The sequence below is a fragment of the Trachemys scripta genome, chromosome 10 (genome assembly GCF_013100865.1).
Source record: "Trachemys scripta elegans isolate TJP31775 chromosome 10, CAS_Tse_1.0, whole genome shotgun sequence".
Taxonomy (NCBI): Eukaryota; Metazoa; Chordata; order Testudines; family Emydidae; genus Trachemys; species Trachemys scripta.
The window spans coordinates 66,739,717-66,752,525 of NC_048307.1; the positions used below are offsets into that span (position 1 = coordinate 66,739,717).

Below are 12,809 nucleotides of genomic sequence, written 5' to 3' on the forward strand. Positions count from 1 at the left end.
CCCAAGGCCCGTCGTGCCCCAGCACTTTCCCCAATGGAAATGAGCGACGTTGGCTCCGAGCGCCAGGAGAGTTAGTCACGCGGCAGGGCAGCGGGGCAGATTTGCTGCAGCAGCGTTTCCCTCATGGTGGGTCTTTGTCCCTCAGGTGACCCTGGCCCGAGCCGAGCTTAGCCCTGCGGCCCGGGGGGGGGGGGGGGGGGGGGGGGGGGGGGGGGGGGGACGGGGGGGGTGGGGGCCGCGAAGAGACGCGGGGGGGCAGCGGCAGCTCAGGCGGAGGGAGGGAGCCCGGCGTCTCCCTCCCCCCGGGGGCGGTGCGCGCTGACGCGGCAGCGCTGCTGCCCTCGGCCTAGGGGAGTCGCACAATTATGAGAAGGAGCCGCCGGGCCAAGACCGCCGCCGCCAGCGTTGGGTCCCGGAGCAGAGCCGAGCTCAAGCCGCCCCGCTCTCCTCCTCGTCCCTGGAGCGCTGCCCTCTCCCGGCCTCTCCCTGCCCAGCCCCCCGCAGCCGCCGAGCTCAGCCCCGATAGATGGAGACAGGCCCCGCCACCGCCGAAGCACGAGCAGGAGCAGCCCGGCCCGAGGAGAGCCAGAGCCGGCGCCGAGACCCAGCCCGACCCTGAGGAGAATGGTGAGGGGGGGGGGCTGGGCTTGTCTTGTCCCACTCGGCCCCGGGAACCGCAGTGGGCTCGCCGGCTTGGAGCGAACCGGTCCTCGCCGGCTGCTCCGAGCCCGCGCCGGCCAGGGCCGCTTCCGCCCGCCCCCTTGGCGGAGCGGGGCCTGGGGCTAGCCCCTGGCGGTAACCCCCCCCCATGGCTCGCGGGGCTGTTCGGTACTGATGCCTCACAACGCGCTGTCAGATGCGCGCTAGTGACCGGGGGGGGGGGGGAGCGGGGTCAGGTGTTTCTGTCGTGATGCGCCCGGGTGTCTGCTCGCCCTGAGGGGCGCTCAGCTCTCCGAGAGGTGACTGCACGTTTCCTGGAGCGGATGGTGCCTCCCTGAGCCCTGCGCCCTCAAACAGAGCGAGTTTGGTTTCCCAATAACCCTCTGCTAGTTTTCAGTATTTGTGTTGTCTCGTTCTCCTCTCTCGGGACTAAATAATCCAGGTGTCGTCATACTTTAGATAGGCAAGAGCTTGCCGTTGCACAGTATTTTCTGGCATTTATCGTATGTTGGCTTGGCAGGCTTTGTTTTTTTTACCAGTAAGTGTCAGTTTCTCCATACCCACACAAACCAATGAAAAACATTTTCATCAATAGTAATCGAAAGAAAAATGCTGCTTGAGATTATTTTAGAGGTTGATTTGTATATGTTAACATGTGATGTTGATAGTTTGTGTTTGTAAAGGTTCTGAAGCGTTAACTTCTTAAATCTTAACATCTAGTGTCATTAAATAATAATTTTCGCCCCCCCCCCCTTGTTGCAACTGTGAAAACTTAAATAGCTATCAATTGGAAAAAATGCTTAAAACCCATCATGTTGCACAACTGAAAATTTTAATAAAAAAGCTTAAACATAAACATTGATAATATCTGTCAAAATTATGAAAATTGAATTCTGCCAAGCCTAATCACATGTTCCTCTTGATATAAGCCAACGTTGTATTATTGCTGCATACCGTACTAAGAATTTGAATCTTGGGTCCATCAGTTCAACCCCTTTTCTCAAACTGCTTGTTTAGGTCTTGTTTCTATTCAAGAACATTACTCCATTGTGACACATAATCTTTAATAATGTACCCCTTTAATCATTTGCCTAGTCAATCAGAATTATTTTGTACACAGCTATATCTTTCTGAGACTTAACCATTCCTCCATTTTAATTTTTCCTCCCTATTTAATTCTTACATGTCATAACTTTATGTAAATAATAAAAATACAGGGCTATATTAGGACCTGCACTCTAGTAAGATATTGCTACTTACAGCCTTCTGCAAAGAATACACAATTTTAATTTTAACCTTCTGTTTTTAATTACTAATCTGTTAATTGCGTAGCTGATACTGAGGGCAGGTCGTCACTATGGGGGGGGGTGTCGATTTAAGATACACAAATTCAGCTACGTGAATAGCGTAGCTGAATTCGACGTATCGGAGCCGACTTACCCCGCTGTGAGGATGGCAGTAAATCTACCTCCGTGGCTCCCCGTCGATGGCGCTTACTCCCACCTCCACTGGTGAAGTAAGAGCGTCGATTCGGAGATCGATTGTCGCGTCCCAACGAGACGCAATAATTGGATCCCCGAGAGATCGATTTCTACCCGCCGATTCAGGCGGGTAGTGTAGACCTAGCCTTAGAGTTGATAGAGTAATCCATCATGTGGAACTGTTTCAAAAGCATTCCGAAAATCCAAATAGAGTATTAAATCTATTGTTTACCACTATCTAGACCAATGTTTTTAATTTAAAAAATCTTTTAGAACGTGACTTATTGTGTGAAACCATGTTGATTCTCACCTACTATATTTTACATTTCTATACACAAATGTTATGCCTCTCTTACTAGTACAAATGTAAGACTTAGAAATTTTAGGACAGATGCTGAAAATTAGACTTCTCTCTCTCTTAAATATTGGGACCTAGATTTGATGAGTTGAGAGATTGCATCACAAAGTTTCATCCTGTATTTGTTATTCCTGTTACATACTGTGACTGTACTGCAAATTGATCCTTAACTGTCACAGGTTTCTGGGTTGAATTAGCATTAGCTGACTTATTTATTTTCTGGCAGTGTAGTAGATACATTATAGTATCTTGTACCTTCTGCTTTCTTTGGTGTTTGTCAAATCTTTCATTATATTCAGAAAAAAATATTTTACAAGTTAATTTGCACAGAATGTTTTATTTAAAAAAATATTTTGTGCTAAATTCAAGATGTTCTTAAACAGCCAAATCCTTTATAGAATATTTTAAATTTCTGAAGAGTTAATACTAGAAAAACTTGGTATGTATTTAGGCCCTGATCGTGAAAACACTTAAATTGATGAGTAAGTTGGAAATCAATATGATTACTCCATGACTACAGTTATTCAAGTGCTTAAGTGTTTTCAGTTAAATTTGTTTCAGTTTGGGACACTTTCTAATCTGTTGTGCAAGGGTGTGGGGGGGTATTTTGTTGTATTAGCAGGCTTCAGGTTGGATGTTCATCTGCTCCTTTTATCTTTTGCTGTTCTTGTTTTCATAATTCTCATTAAACTGGAAATGTCTGAAGGCAGTTTAACATGTGACTTCTCATTCAGCAGGGAGATATGACAAAGTAGTGTAAGTGAAAATGTTTATTTTAAAATCTGACCATGTAATTCTCCTCCCTCTATGGATCTCTCCACTGGCTCTGTCTAGTCTATCACATTTCAGTTTAAGCTTCTTGTCCTGGTCTTTGAGACTCTGCATAATTCCCTCTGTCTGCTTATCCAACTTTGTTTCTTATCATGTTGGCCCTGACTTCTCTGCTCCACTAATGATAACAAACCTGGATGCCCCATTCATCTGCTTCTCCCACAATCATCTTTACTGTTTTTCTGTGCCTTGCCTTCCCTTCCTTAAACTGATCCAGTACAAATCCGCATCCCTCTTCTCCTTCAGAGTCCTTCTTAAAACCCACCTATACACACAGTGGCTTTTTGTGCCCCTCTAGTAGAGAGACTAGACACATAGATATCAAGAGAGAGGTGTTGAATCTTGTTACTTTCTGAGGCTACAGCTACACTAGAGAGTTTACAGCAGCTTAGCTTAGCTACTCCAGCCCCTGCGAGAGTGGCGGTAGCTGTCAATGTAACTTACTGTTGCTCGGGTGGTGGTGGGGGGGACACGGAAGGGGGTAGTTTATTCACACCCCTGAGTGACATATATTATGCTGACATAAGCTGCAGTGTAGACATAGCTTCAGTTAACAGACCTGGTCCTTTGGCTTGAGGAGTAGAGGTTTATGTTTTTGGGTTACAACTAGCCTGTGGGTATTGAACCTGGGACCTAACAGCATAAGGAGTTCATACATATGCTTTTGTTGAGTAATTATGTAATCTTGTTGCTGTGTTTACTTTTCTCTCCTTCCCCACTCTACTGTTTTGTTTTCCCTTCATTATGTTGTGTCACTTAGATTGTAAACTTTTTGAGGCAAAGACAGAGGATGCGTATTTCTTTGTGCTCAGTAAATAAACAAACTAACATGGAATACTCCAATTCCACATTATTTAAAACAAAAGAATGTCCCACACCTATTTGTTTCACAGGGTAAGATTATTAATGGTGGTTTTATGTCTTTATTAAAATGAAACAATCAGCTTGATGACCACATTTGTTTGAAAACATTGTAACTCTGTTGTTGCAAATAGCACCTGTGGCTTGCTAAGAAGTGTGGTTTAAAAAAAACCCTCTATATATTCACTTTGTTTACAGTTTATAGGTAATTTGTGACAGCACTTTGTATACAGTAGAACCTCAGAGTTACTAACACCTCGGGAATGGTGGTTGTTTGTAACTGAACAAAACATTTATGGTGGTTCTTTCAAAAAATTTACACCTGAACATTGACTTAATATAGCTTTGAAACTTTATTATGCAGAGAAAAATGCTGCTTTCCCTTTATTTTTTTAGTACTTACATTTAACACAGTACTGTACTGTTTTTTGTCTCTGCTGCCTGATTGCGTACTTCCGGTTCCGAATGAGGTGTGTGGTTGACTTGTCAGTTTGAAACTCTGTTGCTCATAACTCTGAGGTTCTACTGTAGTCAGTTTTTTCTTTCTCCCTGATGGAAAGACTATTATATAAATCAGTGGGAGGGAAGAACACTTGTACTCTGACTGTGTCCCTTTAAGCAATATTTGATTGTGACTACAAGATGTGGATACTAAATTTGAAAATTCAGTATTTAACAGAGGTTTGGTATTTGTGAATTCTGCTTTAAAATTTGAAAGAGGAAGGCAAGGAAATGATCCTTTAGTATATTTTACCCAAAAAGGGATATATTTTACTGATGAATTTATTTCTTTTGAAATCTCTTCTTTGCTTCAGTGGTGTCTACTTTTATTATAGTATTTGCATGCTGTATTGATCTGGTGAAACATTAACTTTTTTTTGTTGATGCAAGTCTGAAGTAGAGTTAGTAATGCAAGTTGGCAGTAAAATGGTGCATGTTGTCCAGAATAACTTATTGTCTTTGAGATAATGTATCCAATTTCCAGTTTGAATAATTCTCTTCTAAGGGAGGGTTGAGCAGTGGGGTGGGTATCTGCTTAAAATTACAAGAAAAGGTGTAGCTAATGCTACTTAGGAAAGCTGTCCTATATTTGCTAGTTGACAGCAAGAAAACTAAACAAGATGCAATGCCTGGATATGTTTTCACCAATCTTGCAGTGACCAGTGTTTGAAATAATTTTTTAAAAACTTTCACCGTGCACAATCTTTTATTTATTTATTTATTTATTTATTTGATGGGGGGGCTTTGATTCGGCTTTTATATTTGTGCCTCTCATGTATTAAAATAATTTGAAACATTATTGAATATTTAGTTTATTTAGAATAACGTGAATATTAAGTAATTTTGCAACTCTTTGCTTAGTAACATATCTCAGGATGGCACACATTTAAGTGGTTTGGGTATCTAGGTAGATGCTGAAGTACTGTTAAAAATACTTATTTGCCTTAAGACCGCTGGTTCAAATCCAGGCAGCCAACTTTTGAGTACCGTATTTTCCGGCGTATAAGACGACCCCCAACTTTTCCAGTTAAAATATAGAGTTTGGGATATACTCGCCGTATAAGACTACCCCTCTTCCAACGCACACCAAAAAAAAATTAAACATCAGATTTGATTTCAATATGGTAATTTTAATTCAAATGCTTATGACATGCAGGTACTTAGCAGGAAAACTGTCACTTATAAACATAAGGCTGTTTGTCATCAAACATGTAAACATAAAACAGTGCAAGTGGATTAAACTTTTTCTAATTCACTCTAAAGCTGAAAGGAAGGATAAGACAATAAACCCATGGGAGCTGCCATGCTGTTTGTTTTCTAAGCTGTCAACCAAACTGGAACTGATGATGATCGGAGGAAGATAACAAACAAGAGAGAGAGAGAGCAAGTGCCGGGCAAGTCCCTGGCGAGTTAGCAACGCCCATCATAACTGCAAGCTACGGTATTTTTACAGGTTTTGCTGGCGTGACAGTTTCCCTTTAAAAGCCTTCAAAATCCTCCTGTTCGTCATCTGATATCATAAGTACATCAGTGACATCTTGTGATACATTTGTAAGGCAGTCATCATATGGATCGAATTCCGTATCAGATGGTGTGGTCTCAGCTTCGGCTTCCTCTTCATCTTGCCACAAGTAGTCATCCTCCATACCATCTAATGAATTTGATATGCCACACTTCTTGAAAGACTTGATTACTGTTTCTGCATCAATATCATTCCAGGCTTTTATGACAAACTTGCACAAAACATCCAACTGTGGAGCACGCATGTTTCCTCCTTTTGTGAATGACTTTTTGCCGCTAACCATCCATTCATTCCACTGTTCTTGAATGCGATCTTTAAATGGCTTGTTTAGGCACACATCCAGTGGCTGTACCAACGATGTCAATCCTGCAGGAATAACTGCCGCATCTGTGTTTAGTCTTGCAAGCATTTGCTTGGTGCTGGGAGTTAAATGAGCCCTGAACATATCCCACACCAGTAGACTACATTTTTGAATAAGTCCACCTGGTCGCCTGCTCCATACATTATCAAGCCATAGCTTTACCCCTTCTTCATCCATCCAGCCTTTTTCATTCACATGTACAAAATAACCAACAGGGAACTTGAATTTCGGCATTGTTTTTCTTTTAAAAATAATCATTGGTCTCAGTTTGGCGCCATCAGCTGTGCATCCTAGTACCACTGTAAAACTGGACTTCTCATGTCCTGTTGTTTTAATTAAAATTGTTTTTTCACCTTTTTGATGGACAGTTTTATTTCCAACCATATCAAAATTCATTGGAGTTTCATCCATATTTCCAATACTACTTAATGCATAGCCATGTTTAGTGCGCTGTTGTATTACGTATCGATGGAAACTATTTACTTTGCTATCAAGATCTGCAGGTAATTTTGGGGCAATTTTCATCTTTTGCCTCAGTACCATATTATGCCTTCCCATGAATCTAGTACACCAGGATACAGTGGCCTTAAATCTGTTGCTGTGATTTGGGTTAGATTTGGCCCACTGAAGTGCAAACAAATGTATTTTATTTCGTGTTACTACATAACAGTTTTGGCGATGCTCATTCACCATGTCTGCTACATGTTTTTTGAGTTCTGGCCAATGTGGAGTGCCTCTTCTTAATGCACACTTACCCCTTGGCATACTCTTTAATGCTTTTTCATTTGCTTTCCAGTCCCGAACCATCTTTTCTGTTACTCCATATTGTCTTGCAGCAGTGCAGTTATTATGTTCCATGGCAAAGTTTACAACTTTAAGTTTGAAACTGGCTTCATATTTCTTTCTTCTTGCTGGTGGAGCCATGATGGGGTTTTGACTGTTGGACATTTGTATACTGTACTGTATGTATTGGTGCTATACTGTATGAACAGGTACAGATACTGGTGCTGTACTGTATGTGGTACCCAGTATACAACAACCAGCCAATCATGGCAAGCGATGTACCTTACCGGCGATTGGCTGGTTGTTGTATACAAAGCCTGCTTGGATTGGTCAGCTCTCCCTGCCTGCCCAGCCCTCCCTGTCTCCAAGACTATCAGAGCGGTAGCGCAAACACGCCTCTTTCACCCGTCTGGCCCGCCCTTGTATCCTATTACCTCCTTCTCTGCCTCTCAGATCTCGCACATGCGCGCCTGCGCCGCTTCACTGCAGTCCTCAGGAGCGAGATCTGAGAGGCAGAGAAGGAGGTACGGTAATAGGATACAAGGGCGGGCCAGACGGGTGAAAGAGGCGTGTTTTTCTGGGCATAGCGCTGCTCTATCTTTTTTCCATCCCCCGGGCTTCCCGGACGCCTGCAGCTTGCTCCGCCCTTCACTTACACCTTCCCGGTGAGGTGCCCCCTCACCTCGTCATCGGGCGGGGATGCGGCCGTTTTTGAGCTCCCCCCACCATATGCGGCGACCACAGATTCTCCAGTCCGTCTCGGAAGTTTCAGCACCCGCCCTATAAGACGACACCCGGTGTATAAGACGACCCCCGACTTTTGAGAAGATTTTCCTGGGTTAAAAAGTAGTCTTATACGCCAGAAAATACAGTAGATAAATTGAGTACCAGGCAGCTTACTCCATCTGTGCGTCTTGTTCCTTTACCACTGTAGTCTCTTTCTCTGGCTTGGATGCCTGCAACCTTGCCTCCCCACAAGACCATTCAAAGTGTGACTGCTAAAATAATCTTCTTGGCTTGTTGCTGTGATGCTCCTCCTCCCAAGTCCTTTCATTGGCTACCCTCCTCCATTGTACCAAACATAAACTTCTCCTTTCTATCCAGCCTGTTGTGTTGTGGCAAGGTTGACTCATACTTTTGCTCTGCTTTGACCACCTTGACCACCTATTTTTCTGAAAAGCACTTATGCACTTACTCTTAGTGTGCGCCTCATGGGCGGGGAAAAACTCCCAGTCAAAATCCAAGAAGCCACCACCTTAATCTGCTTCAGCTCCCTCCTAAAATTCACCTCTGCTGCAATACATACAGAAATTCAAATGAGGTAGCAACTGGGCAGATGGAAAGTTGTGATCACTGCTGCTGAATGGCTGAGAATTATGCACATCCTGTTGTATTTTTTACCTTGCCTCCAGTGCGCCCCAGCTCAGCCCACTTGTTTGTCTCTTAGGGCTTGTCTACCCTATCCCGCTAAATTGGCAATTTAGTGAGTCTGGTGAAGACACGACAAGTCGATAGGAGAATGCTCTCCTGTCAACTTCAGTACTCTGCTTCCCAGAGAGGTGGAAGCTAAGTCTGCAGGAGAGCATTTCCCATCAACATAGCATGGTGTAGACACCGCGCTAGGTCAATGTAAGCTACGTCACTCCCCCCCCCCCAACCCCCCGAGTGACACATTATTTTGATTTATAATTAGTTTGTGAAGTAAAAAGTTCTATATCAGGGGTTCTCAAACTTCATTGCACTGCGACCCCTTTCTGACAACAAAAATTACTACACAACCCCAGGTGGGGGGGACCAAAGCCTGAGCCCTGCTGTCTTGGGTGGGTGGGCGGGCAAAGCCAGAACCCCACCATTCTGGAAGGGGGATGAGGGGCAAAGCTGAAGTCCAAGGGTTTCAGCCCCAGGCAGAGGGCCTGTAACCTGAGCTCTGCCACCCAGGACTGAAGCCCTTGAGCTTTGGCACTGGGCAGTGGGGCTCAGGCTTCAGCCCCAGGCTGTAGCAAGTCTAAGCCAGCAAGTCTAAGTCCAAGTCCCAACCCACAGTTTGAGAACCGCTGTTCTATATAAATTAACAACTGTTTGGGACTTTGTGTACACTAGCCTTGCATTTATTTATTTGGAAGAGTGAATTTAGGTGTAAACTGACAAGAAACTGATTATTTCCTGCTCATCAGTGTCTGCGCTTAATACCTCCATCCCCCAAACACAAACTGTTTTAAATAATGTTAAGGTCATAAAAAATTGAAAAATCAAGGAATTTCGAAATATGGCTCATGATTTTTGAATAACATCACTATTCAAAAATGTACACCATAGACATGGGTCTTACTGGTTTGTCACAGGAGCTTGGCGTTATTATGTAGCTTTTATTTTAACCCCTTCCCCCAGTCTCTCACATGAGGCTATAAAATGTGCATTATATACCAGATGGACCAGAATAGATGTTACTCTCTTGACTAAATCTGTAGTTGTGGTTGGAGAATCATACTTTATGGGTCAGATAAAACAAAGGGTTCACTTGGATTAGTTCCAGCATCCTGTGCACGTTACATAATTAGGTCATGTGCTACCATGATAATACTTTATGGAAATATAGGTAAAGTATATACTCAAGGTAATTTTGCTAAGGTTTATTCTCTCCCGTCTTTTTAATGTTTTAAAAAAACATTCAGTTTAAACAAGTGTACAAAAAGGCATCTAAAATCTTAAAATGGCAGAACTGATTCTGTCGCCTACTCATTAGGAAAAAGCGGGGACTGGGTTTGGATATCAACAGAAATATGCACACAAAATCGCTAGTTGATTTACTTTCTGGTTAACTTTGAAAAATACAGATATTTATGAAGGCGCTGACATACTTCTAGTAGTGTGAATAGCACCTTTGTAGCACTAGTAGCATACCTTCTTTGTTTAGGGCTTTGAATTCACTGCATGTTCAGAGGGGTTTACACAGTTTTAAAGTGCTTGTTGTAAATCTATTTTTATAGATCTACAGGAAATCTTAACTTACTCAGGGTCTTGGCATCCATGCTGAGCAGCCAGGTTCCATTATAAAATCCTATTTTATCCCTGAGACTGGGATGGCTGTAAACTGCCAGATTTACTCTGACAATGTTTCTGCAAAGTTTGACTTGTTTCAAGTCACTTAAAAAACCCCTCTAATTTGAAAATGATTTTGTTTTAATGGTCTTTGCCTGACCTTGTTTTAAAAAAGCTTACTACTACCCTTTCAAACTTTTTGCATACTCCAATGTCTTCAACTTGCACATTGTTTATATGTGAAAAAAAAAGGTTGTAGTTGTGGATAGTTTTTGAGTCCAGTCCTGTTTCCATTGACTTCAATATGAGGTTTTCTTGTTTTATTTGACATTGATTTCAGTAGGAAAAGGATTGGGCACAGTTTGTGAGCATGGTGCCCTCTACTGATTGGCAACAGCATGAAAAAAGTATGGGTGCCAACATGGCTGATACATCTGTTAATTGTCTCAAGTAATGGAGGCCTATATGTATTGGAACTAGTGGTCCACGGTTCCAGTCCTGGCTCTGAAAACTAGAGTGCTTTCTTAAAATTTTGAGAATTCTCTATTACACAATAATAATGTACTGAGATTAAAACACTTTTTAATATTTTTGGTGAAATGTCTTAATTATATTTGTCTACCTCTGTCTTCTCAGTGAACTCCCATTAAACTGTGACATTTTGTTATAGGTAGCTTTTTCTGGTTTTTCACACGCTGTTTTTATATACAAAAATATTAAAATTATTTGACACTGATATGATATCAAAACTAGACAAGGTTTTCTTTGAATGAAACCAATGGAAGAAAAACTGTGTGTGTGTGTGTGTAAAACTTATCTCACATGTATAAGTTTTCTCAGGGTCTAGGACCTAACGTAGATAAACTGCTATAGTAGCAGTAACAGTTGCCTCTTGCACGTTACTGAAGCTAAGTGTCAAATTATGAATTAGGTCTGGAAAAATTATACATTACTTGCATGTTAATTTTATTTAGGGAATAATATCATTGAAATATGTACCATATAATTTCAAAAGTTTTTCCTTAAAGACTAGCTCATTTATAAGTCCTAAATCAGTGGTTCTCAAACTTTTGTACTGGTGACCCCTTTCACATAGCAAGCCTCTGAGTGCGACCTCCCTCCCCTTATAAATTTAAAAACACTTTTTAATATATTTAACACCATTATAAATGCTGGAGGCAAAACGGGGTTTGGGGTGGAGGCTGATAGCTTGCGACCCCCCCCCCCCCATATAATAACCTTGTGACCCCCTGAGGGGTCCCGACCCACAGTTTGAGAACCCCCGTCCTAAATAAAAGACAAACTGATGCCACTTGCTGCTATTCTAAAGTAGCTCCTTTTCATTTTGTCTTTCTTTCTTACATTTTGGTAAGGGTAACGTAACATCACATTCTTGCGATTTTTGACACAAGCAGGAATTCATTCATGTAAATTTCTTTTCAACTATCTTATAGTTATAGATAGGATAACTCACAGATTTATGCCTTTCTCCATGAACACTGCTAGTCCTGATTTAATATGGTAAATATGCACTTTTTCACAGTAAAAAAAATATGTTCACCTAACTGAGTCAAAATCAAAATGGCAAGTGTGATAGCTTGAATTTGATATCATGCCGTAGTTCTTCTTACCTTTCCGTGCCCAAATGGTTGGTTGTTTCCTCGGCTTCTAGATTTTCTGCAGTCACTCCTGTCATACTTCCATCTTGTTTGGTATTAATGCCAAAATATATCTAGAGGTGATGGAGGAACTTGCTGCTGCTCTCATTGTATAGTCTGTTTGTATGTGCTTGATGAATTTTTTAGGATTTCTTGTATGCTTGACAGCTGAAATCCAAGATCTGCTTTTTTCGTCCTTTAAAAAACAAATCATTGTGCAAATACTACAAGGAGAGAATCACTTCTTGTCAAATCTGCACTTCTTGGAAAAACACAGGAATTTATAAGGGCAAGAATTCCAGTTTTAAACAATAATCTCTGTAGCTGTCCTGATAGGAAACTTGTCTTTAGCTAGTTCTTGCTGTCTACAAAATGTCCAGACTTTGGATAAAAATATTTACACAACATTTATAGATACAGCTATTGTACATTAAATATGAATTATTTATCCTTATTGACACTTTATCCTTGGCGTATAAAATTGGGTTTTGAACTGGAATTTGGCTCCTCTGTTCAGCACTGGGAGCATTACTCTAATGCAGAGGTCGGCAACGTTCGGCACGCGGCTCGCCAGGGTAAGCACCCTGGCGGGCCGGGCCAGTTTTATTTACCTGCTGACGCGGCAGGTTCGGCTGATCGCGGCCCCTCACTGGCCGCGGTTCGCCGTCCCGGGCCAATGGGGGCGGCGAGAAGCCGCGGCCAGCACATCGCTTGCCCGCGCCGCTTCTCGCCGCCCCCATTGGCCCGGGACGGC

The 12,809-nt window shown here is 42.3% G+C and overlaps 1 protein-coding gene across 1 annotated transcript in view; it reads left to right on the forward strand.

Moving 5' to 3' along the window:
* Window positions 1-339: 339 nt before the first annotated feature.
* TRPM7 (transient receptor potential cation channel subfamily M member 7) overlaps window positions 340-12,809 on the forward strand; it is a gene marked incomplete in the record, with an annotated part of 126,184 nt that continues 113,714 nt past the window's right edge. Inside the window, 1 exon segment of the mRNA XM_034782908.1 lies at window positions 340-627. Within this exon segment, the coding sequence (XP_034638799.1) occupies window positions 625-627 (3 nt within the window).